The 18,032-nt window shown below is 41.4% G+C and overlaps 1 protein-coding gene across 1 annotated transcript; it reads right to left on the reverse strand.

Moving 5' to 3' along the window:
* Nucleotides 1–12,654: 12,654 nt before the first annotated feature.
* LOC136328983 (general transcription factor II-I repeat domain-containing protein 2-like) lies at nt 12,655–17,729 on the reverse strand. The gene is made up of 3 exons (XM_066264950.1): nt 17,548–17,729; nt 15,284–17,099; nt 12,655–12,768 (listed from the first exon to the last, which is right to left on the reverse strand). Exon 2 carries the CDS (start codon nt 16,626–16,628, stop codon nt 15,291–15,293), a length of 1,338 nt encoding a protein of 445 aa, XP_066121047.1. The 5' UTR covers nt 16,629–17,099; nt 17,548–17,729; the 3' UTR covers nt 12,655–12,768; nt 15,284–15,290.
* Between the last annotated feature and the right edge of the window lie 303 nt (nt 17,730–18,032).

The following is an 18,032-nucleotide window of genomic DNA, read 5'->3' on the forward strand; positions in this document are numbered from 1 at the left end:
CATGCAGGAGTCTGTCACTAAATAAAATAAATAAATAAATAAATAAATAAAATAAAACAATTCATTTCCTTATTTCATTGTGTGTTTTTTAAAAAACAAGTATAAGAGGATTGGGTTGATCAGAATAATGTGCTTCGAGAAATACCTGGTAGCAGTAAGGCCACTGATTGATAAACAGTATTGCTTATTTCTCCTTAAGGACTGTATATCGGCCAGAGGGTGGCTCCATAGACCTTTCCTTCTTTTGAGCCAGATTTCAGCTAGCCAACTCTCAGCGAGGATTGGTGATGAAACTGTATGAAAGTGAAGTAAGCTTCTCTTTCAAGACAAGAGAGAGAGCCTTACCTCCCCCCGTGACTCCACTTGAAATAAAAGTAAACAAGTACAAAAAAAGTGCGTGATGAGAAGGGAAGGAGTAGAAACCTATGGACTGGGAATTTCAACTAATTTCTAAAAGATAAAAAGTGAAAGGGGAGGATTAATAATTGAATTGGGCAGAAAATGCCCCAGGTTAAAATACACAAAATAAAATGACGATTAGGAAGTTAAGAAAAACCCAATTCTGAACAATAAGGTCACAGACCACACAGGAAACAAACTGTAACAAGGGATGAATATCAGCAGTTAATAGAGTATAAGAAAATGCAATCCATTTGACCTGATGCTAGAAACAGCCTCATTGGAGAGACCCAGAGGTTATATATAACATTGGGTGTAGTGGAAAATGTCATCCTGACATATTAACATTGGACAATGTTTATATGTATTATTATAAAGTACAAGTGATATATTGGCTTGTTTCCATATTTTCTATTTTAATAAACTTAATTTTTAGAATAGTTTTCAGGTTTACAGAGTTGCCCTATTATTATTTTTTAAAAAAATAAAAGTAAAGGCCCTGGCCGGTTGGCTCAGTGGTAGAGTGTCGGCCTGGCATGCGGGAGTCCCGGGTTCGATTCCCGGCCAGGGCACACAGGAGAAGCACCCATTTGCTTCTCCACCCCTCCCCCTCTCCTTCCTCTCTGTCTCTCTCTTCCCCTCCCACAGCCAAGGCTCCATTGGAGGAAAGTTGGCCAGGGCACTGAGGATGGCTCTGTGGCCTCTACCTCAGGCACTAGAATGGCTCTGGTTGCAGCAGAGCGATGCCCCAGATGGGTAGAGCATTGCCCCCTGGTGGGCATGCTGGGTGGATCCCGGTTGGGCGCATGCAGGAGTCTGTTTGACTGTCTCCCCGTTTCCAGCTTCGGAAAAGTACAAAAAAAAAAAAAAAAGTAACATTTTTATTTGTTGATTTTAGGGAGGCCAGAGAGAGACAAACATCAGTTTGTTGTTCCACTTATTTATGCATTTACTAGCTGTACCCGGCCAAGCGTTGCTGTGGCTCAGTCTGTTTAAATGGAAAAGAAAGAAAAGAGAAAGCGCATGTTTCTAATATGTTTAATTTCACAATGCTTGTGGGTATACAATAGTTTGTGCCCTGACTGAGAATTGAATCCACAACCTTGGCATACCAGGATGACACTAACTGATTGAGCTACTGTGTGGCCGGTATCCACGGCCACCATCACAGCCGCCTGGCCCATGCAGGTTCCAATTGGATTTGGACAGATGGTAATGAAACAATGGAGCCAAAAACTGGTGGGCTATTAGCTTTAATTCTAGCTTGCACCCAGCGGGCAAGTACAACATACACTGGGCTCCAAAACCCACTCATTCAGCGCTCACAAAGCTACTGACTTACCTGAGTTTTCCTAGAATCAAAGATTTCTAGCTCACCAGTCTTATTCACCTCTGTTCCCCATCTCCTTCCTTCTCCCTGCACAAACTCTGCACAAACTGGCTTTCCCTTCAGCACTCCGCCATCTTGGCTGTTTCTCCTGGCCTCCTCCATGTGGCTTTTCTCTGCTCTCCTCTCTAATACTAATCTCAGGAACAAAGAGCGCAAAACTCCTGGTCTGCCCCACTTTATAGCTCAGAAACCAAAACCTTTAATCCAATATACAAAATAGGGAAGTCTCTAATACAAAGTCACTTATTTGAGGTATGATGGGATCGCACCACCCCACATCAAAGAGGGTGGGAAAGGTTTAGTTCTAAAACCATGCCCCAGGTTACAGGGATCCTGCCTGCCCACAGCCTGCCTCCAACACACATTAATATAATCAAGCCCATCCCAAGCAATCACCTGGGCGACGGGCTTCCATTTGGGCAGCATCATTTTTAACAAAGTGAGCATAATATATTTTATCTGCCCAACAATCCACCCCTATGCTCACTTTACTACCCATAATCTACACCACCGGCATCCCTGTGCAAGGAAATTAGGCACATTACACAAATTACAACAATATGGCAAATCATACAATTTAAACAATTACAAAGGTACATTTCACCAGTCTCTGAGCACTTTGCCAAAAGCGCAAAATGTCCTTGGCCTTCTTTCTAGCCAAGGGAAAAGCTTCCCGGGACAGGGGAGTGCTTCCAGCAAAGCTTCCCCCCACCCCCATCAGGGTATTTCACATTGTCCAAAATCCGTAAGTCCATCCAACAAAGGAGCCAGTGCCCATAGTCCAGGAATCAGTCCACGCACATGGGGCCTCAGCCTCCTCCCTCCTCCCTGCCGTCCTGGCAGGTCTTACACTGTCCCAAAGAGGAGCACGTGGCAATGGCAGTTAGCATTTCTACCTCTGCTCCGGAGAGCATGATACCATCCACCCCTATATCCCAAAATCGCAGACCTACCAGGAGCATAGTAGGAACTCCTTCCAGCTGGGCTCTCATCTTCTGGAGACTGCAGATTGCAACTCCAGCCTGATTCTCCTCATCCTCCAAAGAGGAACTGAAAACACCAGCTCCTGCTGCCGGACTCAAGTCCCGGGCTGCTGCCGCCTTCTGCTTCACAGACCTTGCAGCCCCAGCTCTGGCCTCAGCCTCGGCCTCCCGCCGCTGTTAGCTCTCCACAACGTCCAGGGCAATCTGCAACTCACAAACCTCTGATTCCTCCTCCAGCAGTTGCTGTATTTCCAAGCGAATCTCACGAACCTGGTTGGCCTCCTTCTCCGGTGCTTGCTCCAGCTCCAGGGTCGGCATCTTTTTTTTTTTTTTTTTTTTTAAATATTTTATTTATTGATTTTTAGAGAGAGAGGAGTGAGAGAGAAAGAGAGAGACAGAGAGAAGGGGAGGAGCAGGAAGCATCAACTCCCATATGTGCCTTGACCAGGCAAGCTCAAGGTTTCGAACCAGCAACCTCAGTGTTCCAGGTGTCGATGCTTTATCCCACTGTGCCACCACAGGTCAGGCTCGGCATCTTTTTTTATCGCATTTGCTCCAGCTCCTTCCACTGCTCGGTTTGCAAGTCCCTAGCAGCCTCTTCCACAGAGCTCTCAGTTTCCTCACACATGGCTGTAAGTCAGCCAGCCTACAGTCCCCAAAAGGACAGCCATGGGGAACCATAACAGCAGCCAGTCCTCTACTCCACCGCTCAAAGGTGGTGTTGGCTCCTTGCCGATCTGTATTGAATCCTGCCACAGAATACACCAATGTAAGGCCAGTATCCAATACACAAAATAGGGAAGTCTCTAATACAAAGTCACTTATTTGAGGCATGATGGGATTGTACCATCCCACATCAAAAAGGGTGGGAAAGGCTTAGTCCTAAAATGAAGCCGCAGGCTACAAGGATCCTGCCTGCCGACAGCCCGCCCCCAACACACATTAATATAATCAAGCCCACCCCAAGCAATCACCTGGGCGACGGGCTTCCATGTGGGCAGTGTCATCTTTTTTTTTTTTATTCATTTTTTTTTTCGAGAGGAGAGAGAGAGGGAGAGGGAGGAGAGAGAGGAGAGAGAGACAGAGAGAAGGGGGGAGAAGCTGGAAGCATCAACTCCCATATGTGCCTTGACCAGGCAAGCCCAGGGTTTCGAACCGGCGACCTCAGCAGTTCCAGGTCGATGCTTTATCCACTGCGCCACCACAGGTCAGGCGGTAGTGTCATCTTTAACAAAGTGAGTATAATATATTTTATCTGCCCAACAGCTACCAGCCCAAGCCAGAGTTCCCCTATTATTAACATTTTGCATGAGTATTTTTCATTTGTTATGATTAATCAATGGGTATTGATACATTATAATTAACTTAATTCCGTACTTTCTGCAGATTTTAGTTTTTACCTAATGTTTTCTAATCCAAGATCTTATCCAGAATGCCACATTACATTTAATCATTCTACTTAAGCTCTTCTTGACTGCAACAGTTTCTCAGACTTTCCTTGTTTTTGATGACCTTGACAATTTTGAGGAGTACCAGTAAGGTATTCTGTAGAATGTCCCTTGTTTGGGATTTGTCTAATGTTTTTCTAATGATTAGACTGTGGTTGTGGGTTTTCTAGGGAAGACCATAAAGGTAAAATGCCATTTTTGTTACATCAAGTCAAGGCTTCATACTGTCACCATGACTTACATGTTGATCTTGATAACCGAACTGAAGTAGTATTTGCCAGGTTTCTCCAATGTAAAGTTTCTACTCCCAACCCTCATCTTTGCACACCCTGATGTTTGGAAGGGAGTATACAGGCTTCTAACTTCTAAAGATAGCCTATAGCTAAGTAAGAAAGCATTTATTTGTAGTTGCAGTATAGAATGTAAATAATAACAATTTTGCTGGTGGTAAAATGTTGCTGACAAAAATAAAAAGGAGAGGAAAAGTGGAGGAACAGGAAAGAAGGCCAATACCTTCATTTTATACTGCATTAAAAAGATAGAAATTTGATTCTTCAGTAAAAAATATAAAAGTTTAATCCCAATAGAGGAAATAGACCATCATTATAGCTGTTCAACTGGGAAGAGAAGGGTAGTATGAAATGATGTGCTAATTTTCATCCAGTGGAATCAATTGATATTGACCCAGGATGAGAGGTACAGAGTGAGGTTGAAGTCAATACCAGATAACTTCACCCAGATGAAACCAGAGTTATCCTCTGCAGAGGGAGCAGAGCTGAGTGAGGAGAAGGGGAAAGTTTGATGCTTCTACCGAATGTTCTTTTCTACTACTTGATTTATTACCATGTGCACAAATCATTTGCTGTAAAACCAGAGGACGTGTAGGGTAGTTCCAGGACCCGTATTGGACCATCCATTTTATATAGCAACTGCCTTCGATGACCCGGGCAAACCAGCCAACTGCCTAAAACGCATTAGCGCAAACCACAATACTATGTGGTGTTCTGTTGAGACAGGAACCTCACTTCTGAAGAAGGAATACTTTTCTTAGGTTTTTGATTTGTAGGAAACACATTTAAGAAAATGAACTCTTTGTTCCCTTAGAATAAAGATTAGGAAGATTTCAGTTGCAAAAGAGAAATTATCTGAAAGATGCATCCACTGTCTCTGGCTGAAAAGTATTGTCAGTGGGTGAAAATCCTCTGTGTTTTCCTGTGTTTAGCATTTATACAACATGTGTTAGTTTAAAAGGCTTTTACTGGCGTTAGCTAATTACCTCCCAAGGGCTGCAGGGTAGTTAGAGGGAGTGTTGGAACCAAGCCAGCTTTTAAAGCAGTGAGATGAACACGTATCTGGATCAGCCCTGACTTAGAATGTAGCTGTTACCTCATTCCCCTACACACGAATTGATCAGTTAATGCATGGTTATTCTCTCTAAAGTTTTTTTCCTTAGATTCCAAATCTTCTCAAGATCATAAGTTACTGAGACAGTAGAGAACTTATTCTAATAGAATATTTTGTAAGTGTCTTGAAAATAGTTATATACTGGCAAAAGTTTTAGGTTCATCATTAAATCAGAATTCCCAAAGTGAGACCTGAGTATTGGTACTTCCTGAAGGGAAGGGGGGGGGGGAGGGTTAGGATAAAGATGGTGAACAGGGTCAAATGTATGGACTTTGGGTGGTAAGCACACAATGTAATATACAGATGATATATTGTAAAATTGTTTACTTGACACCATATAATGTTACTAACCAATGTGACCCCAATAAATTAAATTTAAAAAGTGCCCTAGATGATTCTAGAATAGATCCAGGCTTGAGAACCTTTGACTTAAATGACCAGTAAAGGGCCCTTCCCCTTGCCTCAACAAAAACAATATCTTTAAAGAGAATGAAATTCAGTATTTGGTTAAAAAGAACATTTTATAAACACTGATTGTTAATAAATATTATATCTTGTTTTATATCAAATAAATATATTTAATTTGTATCAATTAAATATATTTAATAAGTATATTGTAAAAGTACTCAACAAATTTTGAGAATATAGAAGAATATGTATGCATATGTGTATAGAAGATGTCATCACAAATAGAATCATTGTTCATGTTTTGGAATGTTTCTTTCCATTTTATTTTTATGCTTTGTCTTTTTAAAAAATATTTTCAATTAGAATTGACATACAATATTATATTAATTTCAGGTATATAACATAATGATTAGTCATTTATATAGTTAATATATAATTAAAGTTAAAAAGTTAATACTCTAATACATCCACTATCCATCTGACACCATACATAGTTATTACAATATTATTGACTGTATTCTCTATGCCAGGGATCAGGAACCTATGGCTCGTGAGCCAGATGTGGCTCTTTTGATGGCTGCATCTGGCTCGCAGACAAATCTTTAATAAAAAAAAATAATAACGTTAAAAATATAAAACATTCTCATGTATTACAATCCATTCATTTCCTACCACTCATCTTCATGGTTGCAGGTGGCTGGAGCCAATCACAGCTGTCTTCCAGGACAACACCAAATTTTTGTTGGATAATGTGTAACGAACGTACATGGGTCATTGTATGGCTATCATGGAATTACATTTTAAAATATGTGGCGTTCATGGCTCTCTCAGCCGAAAAGTTTCCTAACCCCTGCTCTATGCTATACTGTGACTTTTTTTTTTTTAATTTATTGATTTTAGAGGAAGGGGGAAGGGAAGAGAGAGAGAAAGATCATTTTGTTGTCCCACTTACTTATGTATTCATTGGTTGATTCTTGTATGTGCCCTGACAAGGGGGTGGGGGGCAGGGATTAAACATGCAACCTTGGTGTTTGGGAAGGACACTCTTTAACTAACTGAGCAACCTGGTTAGGGAACTCTTGTCTATTTTTTTTTTAACAGAGTCAGAGAGAGGGATAGATAGGGACAGACAGACAGGAACGGAGAGAGATGAGAAGCATCACTCATTAGTTTTTTGTTGCAACATCTTAGTTCATTGATTGCTTTCTCATATGTGCCTTCACCATGGGGCTGCAGCAGACCAGCAGACTGAGTAACCCCTTGCTTGAGCCAGCGACCTGGGTCCAAGCTGGTGATCTTTGTTCAAACCAGATGAGCCCATGCTCAAGCTGATGACCTCGGGGTCTTAAACTGGAGTCCTCCACATCCTAGTCTGACGCTTTACCCACTGCGCCACTGCCCAGTCAGGCTGTGACTCATTTTCTAAATGGCAATTTGCACATCTTAATTCTTCCCTCCCCCCCCTTTTTTTTTTAACCTCTCCCTTTAACCCCTCTCTCATCTGGCAACCATCTGGCAACTCATCTGTATCTATGAGTTTGTTTCTATGTTGGTTGTTTTTGGTTTTTTTTGGTTCCACATATACGTGAAATCATATGGTATTTTTCTCTGTCTCATTTATTTCACTTAGCTTAATTCCTTCTAGGTCCATCCACTTATTGCAAATGGTAAGATTTCATTTCTTTTATGGCTAAGGAATATCCTATTATATATATGCACTACTTCTTTATCTATTCTTCTATTGATGGGCACATTGGTTGTTCCCATACCTTGTCTATTGTAAATAATACTGCAGTGAACATATGGATATATATGGCTTTTCAATTTAGTGTTTTGGGTTTCTTGGGATAAATACCTAGAAGTGGAATTACTGAGCCCTTTTTTGTCCAGTGGTGTAGCCTTTGTTTTAAAGTCTGTTTTGTCTGATATAAGTATTGATACCCCAACTTTTTTTTTTTTACAGGGACAGAGATAGTCAGAGAGAGGGATAGAAAGACAGGAATGGAGAGAGATGAGAAGCATCAATTATCAGTTTTTTGTTGAGACACCTTAGTTGTTCATTGATTGCTTTCTCAGGTGTCTACGGCCATACCACCCTGAACGCGCCCGATCTCGTCTCGTCTGATTGCTTTCTCATATGTGCCTTGACCGCGGGCCTTCAGCAGACCAAGTGACCCCTTGCTCAAGCCATTGACCTTGGGTCCAAACTGGTGAGCCTTGCTCAAACCAGATGAGCCCGCGCTCAAGCTGGCAACCTCGGGGTCTCGAACCTGGGTCTTTCCGCATCCCAGTCTGACGCTCTATCCACTGCGCCACCGCCTGGTCAGGCGATACCTCAACTTTTATTTTTTGTTTTGATTTGCATAAAATATCTTTTTTCATCTCTTTACTTTCAGTCTGTGTGTGTCTTTTGATCTGAAGTGCATCTCTTGTAGACAGCTTATGTAAGGTTCTTGTTTTCTTATCCATTAAACCATGCTATGTATTTTGATTGGAATATTTAACCTATTTACATTTAAAGTAATTATTGATGCAATTATTGCCTTTGTTTATTTATTTTTTTTTTTTTTACAGAGACAGAGTCAGAGAGAGGGATAGACAGGGACAGACAGACAGGAACGGAGAGATGAGAAGCATCAATCATTAGTTTTTTGTTGTGCATTGCGACACCTTAGTTGTTCATTGATTGCTTTCTCATATGTACCTTGACTGTGGGCCTTTAGCAGACTGAGTAACCCCTTGCTCGAGCCAGCGACCTTGGGTCCAAGCTTGTGAGCTTTTGCTCAAACCAGATGAACTCGCGCTCAAGCTGGCAACCTCCGGGTCTCGAACCTGGGTCCTCGGCATCCCAATCCGACGCTCTATCCATTGTGCTACCACCTGGTCAGGCTATTGCCATTTTATTATTCTTTTTTTTTTAATAATTGAACTTTTAATTTTTTTTTTTTTTTACAGAGACAGAGAGAGAGTCAGAGTGAGGGATAGACAGGGACAGACAGACAGGAATGGAGAGATGAGAAGCATCAATCATTAGTTTTTCGTTGCACAATGCGACACCTTAGTTGTTCATTGATTGCTTTCTCATATGTGCCTTGACCGTGGGCCTTCAGCAGACCAAATAACCCCTTGCTTGAGCCAGTGACCTTGGGTCCAAGCTGGCAAGCTTTTTGCTCAAGCCAGATGAGCCCGTGCTCAAACTGGCAACCTCGGGGTCACGAACCTGGGTCTTCCGCATCCCAGTCTGATGCTCTATCCACTGCGCCACCACCTGGTCAGGCTTATTATTCATATTTTTAACCCTCCACCCCTTCTTCTTAAAGAGGTCCCTTTACTTTCTTGTAATACTACCTTGGTGTTGATGACCTCCTTTAGCTTTTTCTTTTCTGAGATATGCTTTATTTACTAATTTATTTTATTTTATTTTAAAGAGAGAGCATGTGAGAGAGGGACAGTCAGGGGCAGAGATGAGAGTCATCAACTCATAGTTGTGGCACATTAGTTGTTCTCTGATTGCTTTCTCTATATGCCTTGACTGGGGATTCCAGCTTAGCCAGTGACCCCTTGCTCAAGCCAGAAACTTTGGCCTCAAGCAAGTGACCTTCGGGTTCAAGCTGGTGACTATGGGGTCATGTCTATTAACCCATGCTCAAGCCAGCAACCCCATGCCCAAGCCAGGAACTCCACACACAAGTTGGATGAACTGACACTCAAGCCAGTGACCTTGGGGTTTCAAACCTGGGATCTCAGTGTCTCAGGTCAATGCTCTATCCACTGCACTACTGCCTGGTCAGGCTGAGATATACTTTAAAAAAAATTTATTGAAATGGCTGTTATCAGTATCCATATACAATTTTGTATCTTGCTTTTCAAATTTAATATGCAATTTTTTCATGCTTTAAAAGTCATCGCTAAAAATGTAATCTAGTAAAATGAGGCAAACATTTACATCTCTAAAAATGTAGTCTAGTAAAATGAAGCAAACAGGAAAATTTATGCTCATAATAGAACCAAAATAGAAATTTGGGTACTCGCAGAGCACAGGCCCACAGGAGTATCCTCTACCCAGTGTCCATTTAAAACAATATGCAGACCTGCAGGAGCTCACTTTCTGTAGCTAAATATTATCTATATTTGGTGTATGGTGCCCTCTACAGGCTATCCTGGGACTATTCTTTCTTTTCTCTTCATAAATTGAGTGTTATATGGTGGGTAAGGACTCTAAAGAAGGGGATTAGAATAATTGTATGTGTGCACGTTTGAATTTTGTACATCTGTGTTTTTATTTATATGTGTTGCTTTATGTATATCGAAGCTATCTGAATACAGGAGATAACTCTGAGTCTGTTTCCTTTTTATCCATTCAACGAACACTTTACAGAGTCTCCTGTGCATAAGATATGCAGCTAGGGGGCTGGAGACAAAGATGAATTCTCCACCAAGAGACACAGCTGAGTGGGATGACCTACTATTCCAGCAGAAGAACTTGATTCCAGCAGAAGAACTTGATTCACTGTAGATCTTTGTCCTCTATCTAGGAAAATCATCCTCTTCAGTGAGTGTGCAGCTTGGGGAAAGACATATGTGACAGAGCCAGGAAGAAAAAGGACACCTTCCCAGCAGAGCAGATCCACCAAACTGATTCTGGCAATTGGGCTTGACATCTGTCTGTGGGCTTGACAGATGTCACAGACAGCTTGCTCTCAATTTACTTAGTAAATTAAAATACATGATGGACTATAACACATTGGTAAAATGAGTTGCCATAACTCAGAGGTTTAATTGAACCCTTATAAGGGAATAAGTCTAACTTTCTAGAAATGTGTAGTTCTTTATATAATGTGTACCCAAGGAAGGAAGGTAGCTGTTACTTTTTTTTTTTTTTAACATTGACAGAGAGAGAGTCAGAGAGAGGGATAGACAGGGACAGACAGACAGGAACGGAGAAATGAGAAGCATCAATCATTAGTTTTTTGTTGCACATTGCGACACCTTACTTGTTCATTGATTGCTTTCTCATATGTGCCTTGACCGCGGGCCTTCAGCAGACCAAGTAACCCCTTGCTGGAACCAGCGACCTTGGGTCCAAGCTAGTGAGCTTTTGCTCAAACCAGATGGTGACCTCTGCTCAAGCTGGTGACCTCAAAGTCTCGAACCTGGGTCCTCAGCATCCCAGTCCGACGCTCTATGCACTGCGCCACCGCCTGGTCAGGCGCTATTACTTTTTTTTTTTTCTTTAAGATTTTATTCATTGATTTTAGAGAGAGAGGAGAGAGAAAAAGGATGGGGAGAAGGAGGGCAGGAAGCATCAACTTGCTTCTAATATGTGCCTTGAATGGGCAAGCCCAGGGTTTCAAACCAGCGACCGCAGCATTTTAGGTTGACACTTTATTCACTGCACCACCACAGGTCGGGCAGTAACTGTTACATTTTGAAAGCACATTTACATTGGAATTTTACCTTGTTTTTTTGGAAAAGAAATGCATATGACACTAATTGAGTTTTTCTAATTTGAGGAAGACCTAATGGGACAGGACAAAATGGGAATCTCTAAAGCATTCATGACCACTTCTTTTGGTATATCGTGTCTTTGACTACATTATGTATTCAATACAATATCCTTTAACCCGAGAACCTGATAATAATATTATTGGGTTTACAAGGTTGGTTCCGTACACCAAAATCCTAAGCATGACTATATGTATATATCATGCATAAGGAACCAGCAATCACTGATTGTGGGTTCTGGAATGAGTAGCTTAACTTTGTCTTTAATGTACCTGATTTGGAAAAACATGTAACCTACCCTTTTATGTATTTATTTATTGGAGAGAGAGACAGACAGGAAGGGAGAGAGATTAGAAGCATCAACTTGTAGTTGTGGTACTTTAGTTGTTCATTGATTGCTTCGCATATGTGCCTTGACAAGGGGGTTCTAGCTGAGTCAGTGACCCCTAGATCAAGTCAGTGACCTTGGGCTCAAGCCAGAGACGATGGGGTCATGTCTATGATCCTATAGTCAAACTGGCAACCTTAGGGTTTTGAACCTGGGTCCTCAGTGCCCCAGGCTGATGCTTTATCCACTGTACCACCACATGGTCAGGCAAACCTACCCTTTTATAAGAATTAGAAACAAGTCGGGTAAAATGCCTATCAGAATTTCTGGCACACAATAGCAGCTCAGCAGAGTACAGTAGGCACTTTGGACTGATAGAAGCTTGGGCTCTGGAATCTGGCTGCCTGGGTTTGAATCTTGGCTCTACTTTTTCTTTTGCTATGTGACCTTAGGCAAGTAACTTTACCTCTCTAGATCTCAGTTTCCTTATCATTCAAGTGGGGATGATAGCAGTTTCTACATCATAGGTTTATTGGGCAGGAAAAAAAAATGAGTTAATACACATAAAGAGCTCTTGAACATTTATTAATATATAGGACTTAATGAAGGTTAGTTATTATTCTAATTGCTATTCCTTTTAGTTTTTAGAGGCAACTACATCTTTTTGAAGTTGTATATTAAAATCAGAGTGAGACATCTTCCCATATGTATAAAACGCACCCATCAGCACTGTCACACCAGATGTTTCCAGCAGCTTTCCATTGTTGTGGCTCTATAACCTGTTCTTCTTTGAAAGAAGATGGGAGACCTCAGTAGGAGTTCCTTTATGTTCACTTTGCCTGCTTTGCTATACATTAGTATTTCTACATTCTTGACTTCCTTCTCTAAGTATTTATGAATTCCCTAAAGAATGTGGAGAAGAAAAATTATTAGGAGCAAGTCAAGAAAGCATCATGAAATTCGAACTCCTCTTTGTAACCCCACTGTCACGTATATACAAAATAATTGCAGGATGCTGTGGTTTTCTGCAGATGAAGCTCTGGTTACCCAATTTGAGTCTCATTAAGTCTTTTCTTTATTGATGATGTGGCTAATGCTTTTCCCCCTTAATACATAGTGACCGTGCTACCTGTCAGTCAGATAAAAGGGTAAATAAAAAGAAGGATCTCTACATGCAAGGAGTACAAACAAGGAGCTAGACAAAGATAACTAACCCGCTCGCTAACTATAACAAGAATCCAACTGTGATAACCACTATTAGGGTAGCACAGAGGGAAGAGGATTCTGACATAGAGCTTAGAGAGAGGGAGGCAACACCGACAATAAGCCCTGAAGAATGGCAGAGGAGGAGAGGAAACAATAGAAGCAGAGAGAACAAGATAGTAAAGACACAGAAATGTGAAAATACACAGCTTACGCAGGGAACAGCAGATGATCCTGTGTAGATGGAGCAGAAGGTATATAGGCTGAGGGTTAGAAGCTGAGGAATAAGGGTCTTTGGGTCCTCAGGGAGTCTGCTTATTTTAAATTGTCTCAAGTTCTGAGAAATGGGATGTGAGACTTCTCTGACAATTTTCCCAGGGCCGGGTCCTGGGCGTAAGCCCTCATTTCCTCCTCTTCCCTTCAGTCTTCTCTTGGTCTCAGGCCACACATCCTTGTTACCTCTGCACTTTAGAAGCCCTATTCTCCTTTTTCTCCCAAAGGACTTTGCTTGTCTGGTATTTACTAACTTGTCACCTATTACAAAATATATGGAAGATGAAGTGGCATAAGAATTTGTACAAAGCATTGGCCGCTTATGGTAAAAACTGAGCCTAATAATGAGGCAACAGGCTGGCTAGACTGGGTGACATAGATGGAGAGTAGAAAAAAGATAATAATGAATTAAAAAAACCATATGTTTCACACAGTTGGTGCTCTATCAGTATTTGTTCAATAAGTAAACTAGGTGACTCAGGCATTATGAGATGTCTCTGAGGGATGGCCGCTTGCTTCTGTAACAAACATTTTCTATATGGAAAACAGGAAGAAAAAGAAAGTGACCTGCATACTCTAGCTCTGGTGCATTGGCGCCAAGCCCAGGTTTCTTCTGTAGTTAGCAATTCTTTGGTAGGTTTTTCTTTCAGGGAAGAAAGGGGTATGTGTGTGTCTGTGTGTATGTGTATGTCACACACACGATACACAAATATAAAGTAATCTGATGTTTATTCCCTTCCAGTCAGCCAACACTAAAAGATTTCAGGTTATACATTCATTCCTTTGCCAGAAGATAAATTTTGAGGGGAGTGGTGATAACAAGAAAAAAAATGCCAGAAAGAGTTCTGTTTGACTTGGTAAATATGTGTACTTGGCACATAGGATAAAAAGAAGACTTGGTTCTAATCTCAAAGAGCTTTTAGTGTGGAGAGAAATGAAGCCAAGCAGAGTATTTAATGCAGGGAAGACAGTGTTATAACAGCAGTTACCCTGGGAACTCAGAGGAGGGGCTTTAAACAGAGCCCAGGGTCTTGCTACTCCAAGTACTTCTTCAAGAAACTTGTGCAAAATGCAGACTCTCTGGCTCCAACCCAGATTGGCTGAGTATGAATCTGAGTTTTTACAAGATCCTTAGCTGAATATTTGAAAAATACTGCCTAGGGGGCGGGAATGGGATCTAGAAATATTTCTTAGAGGAAGTACCCATATTTCCCCATGTATAAGATGCACCTTAATTTTGGGACCCGAAATCTGAAAAAAAAAAATTACATAAAGTTATTGAACTTGTTTTATTTATCAGAAAATTCATACAACTCCTCATCACTGTCAAAACTCCCATCCATTAGCTTGTCCTCATCTGTGTCTGATGACGAATCACTGTCTTCAACAATGAGCACAAAAACAAACGTGAAAAAGCAGGAAATGCAAGTAAAATAATTTACAACCACTATATAAGACACACCCAGTGTTTAGACCCCAAATTTTTTGGAAAAGGGTGCATCTTATACATGGGGAAAACGTTAAATCCTGAGTCATGTTTTGAAGATGAGTACAGTTATCCAGGTAGTGCTCCAAGAAAGGGAGCAACATAAGCAAAAGTTCAGTGGCTTAAAAAAGCATAGAGGTGTTTTGAGATTGCAAGTAGTTTAAATTGCTGATCAAAACGGAGAGTATGGGAGAGAGAATAAGAGGGAGAAATGTAGAAAGATGACAGGGAAGGCAGTGCCAGATCCTGCTGGGCGTACTCTAGAGCAGGGGTCCCCAAACTTTTTACACAGGGGGCCAGTTTACTGTCCCTCAGACCGTTGGAAGGCCGGACTAAAAAAAACTATGAAAATCTCTATGCACACCACACACATCTTATTTTAAAGTAAAAAAACAAAACAGGAATAAATACAATATTTAAAATAAAGAACAAGTAAATTTTAATCAACAAACTTACCAACATTTCAATGGGAACTATGGGCTTGCTTTTGGCTAATCAGATAGTCAATGTCCGGTTCCATATTTGTCACTGCTAGCCGCAACAAATGATGCAAGTGTTCATCGGTTAGTCTAGATCGGGTTGGACATTTAAAATTTTTCATCCTAGAAAATGTCTGTTCGCAGACATAAGTGCTGCCAAAAATTGTTGACATTTTAAGAGCATGGTTCCTGATATTAGGATATGTCTCTGATGAGAGAGAGGCATAGAAATTAGGCAAGTTGTTTGACTTGAATGTGTCTTTCAGAGAGTCACAATTCTGCAGTTCAGCCAGTTCCATTTGGTAAATTGAATCCACATTTTCAATGTCAATAGAAAATGGGTTACGGAAAAGCTGAATGTCCTGTTCATGGAGATGAAGCTCTTTAAATCTAAATTGGAACTCCTTTTGCAACTTTTCCAGTGAATCCACACATACTTCTTTTGGGAATGCAATCAAGGGTTTTTCCGCTAACAGATTTTGAGTTAAGGGGAGATGGCAGAAATTTTCCTCCTTCACTTGTTTAATAAGGAGGCCTAATTTTACTTCAAATGCTTTTACATGTGATTGCATATCACAGATGAGCTTCCCTTTTCCTCGAAGTTGCACATTGAAACTGTTGAGTAGCTCTGTTACATCTGTCAGAAAGGCAAGGTGCCATTTCCATTCTGCATCATTGAGCTCTGGTACTTCTTTGTTTTTTGAAAGCATAAAAGCTGTAATCTGTGGAAATAAGTCATAGAAATGTCTCAAAACTCTCCCTCGACTCAGCCAACGGACTTTGGTGTAGTACAGAACATCTTCATAGGCCACATTTAGCTCAGACAGAAATTCCTGAAATTGCCTGTGGTTTAGTGCATTAGTTCTAATGAAGTTAACACAACGTATCACAATTTTCATAACAGAGTCCCACTTCAGTGATTTACTACATAACGCTTGTTGGTGGATGAGGCAGTGTATGGCTATTGGATGAGAATGGTTAAGTTTGTCCATCTCTAGGTTAATGCGAGCAATTACTCCTTTCTTAGGCCCCACCATACTAGGCGCACCATCAGTTGTCACACTGGATAGTTTAGCCCAGTCCAGCTCCAAATCCTTCACAGTTTGGGAAAACTTTTCATAGATATCCTCTCCTGTAGTTGTTCCTTTGATGCTTTGCAGTGCAGCAAGCTCTTCTGTGACTTCGAAATTGTCATTCATCCCACGAATAAAAATTAGAAGCTGTGCAGAATCATGAACATCATTGCTCTCGTCGAGTGCCAAGGAAAAATAAGAAAGTTTTCTCGCAGTATTTTGCAAATGCTGATGCAAATTGTCCCCCATTTCTTCAATCCTTCATGTTATTGTAGATCCTGAAAGACTAACTGTACTAAATAAGTCTGCCTTTTCTGGACACATCTCTTTGGCAACAGAAAGAAGGCGCTCTTTAACAAATTCTCCCTCCACGAATGGTCTGCCAGCACACGCTATTAGCTTGACAACTTGAAAACTTGCTCGCAGTGATGAAATATTTAGCTGCTTCTGCTTCACAAAAGTATTTTGCTGAGTTGACAATGAATTTTTCAGTTTCAATATTTTATCTTTTCTCACATCTCCAACCAAACAATCATATTTATCTTTATGTTGAGTTTGATAGTGTCGATGCAAATTATACTCTTTGAACACAGACACTATATTCTGACATATCAAACACACAGCTCTTTCCTTGTACTGCATGAAAAAGTAATCATAAGTCCACTGTTCTTTGAATATCCACTCTGAGTCAATTTTTCTCTTTCTTGACGTCATTGTTTCCTAGGGATTCCAAATTGATAATAGTTAAATACCAATATATCAATATATATGCTCTCTGCCCCTCCATATAGGTCCCATGCTCTCTGCCCTTCATGTAGGTCTAGGCCTCTGCCTCCCATGTAGGTCCAGGTTTCTGCCCACAATGTAGGTCCATGCCCTCTGCCCCCCCATGTAGGTCCATGCCCTCTGCCCCCTATGTAGGTCCATGCCCTCTGTCCCCATATAGGTCCAGGTCTCTGCCCCCCATGTAGATCTAGGTCTCTGCCCCTCATGTAGGTCCAGTTCTCTGCCTCCCATGTAGGCCCAGGTCTGTGCCTCCCATGTAGGTCCAGGTCTCTGCCCCCCATGTAGATCCAGGTCTCTGCCTCCCATGTAGGTTCAGGTCTCTGCCCACAATGTAAGTCCATTTTTAAAATCCAATTAAAAAATAAATAAAAAATATACTTACCTAGTGCGGCAGCCGCTGCCATGCTGTGGACCCGGCGCCTCGGTCTTCAGTCTGTCAGGCCTAGATATGCACGTCGCGCGCTACAACGTCGCAACGTGATCATCTAGGTAGGACAGTGAGCGCTGAGCGCAATACAGGAAAGAGAGTTCCTGTATAGCAGTGGGCACATTATTTCAATTGTAAGCGCGCTTACAATTGAAATGAATCAGGGAACCAGCTGAATCCCCGTAAGTGCGACGGGGGCTGGGTAAAAGGCCGTAGTTTGGGGACCCCTGCTCTAGAGTCTAGGTTAAGGAGCTTTGCCCCTACCTAATCTATGATAGAGATACGTGATGACATGCTCAGATTTGTGTTTAGATCACTGAGAATGTCAAGGTCAAAGGACAGAGAAAGAAATTAGGCAGCTGGGCAAATAGTTCTGGAGGGAAATGAGAGTCTATCTCAGGTAGTGGCAGTGGGATGGAGAGGAGTGGGCAAGTTTAAGA

The sequence above is a fragment of the Saccopteryx bilineata genome, chromosome 3 (genome assembly GCF_036850765.1).
Source record: "Saccopteryx bilineata isolate mSacBil1 chromosome 3, mSacBil1_pri_phased_curated, whole genome shotgun sequence".
Taxonomy (NCBI): domain Eukaryota; kingdom Metazoa; phylum Chordata; class Mammalia; order Chiroptera; family Emballonuridae; genus Saccopteryx; species Saccopteryx bilineata.

Coding starts and splice junctions, on each gene's coding strand:
- LOC136328983 (XM_066264950.1), bottom strand. CDS start 16,628: ATGGGGGACAATTTGCATCAGCATTTGCAAAATACTGCGAGAAAACTT.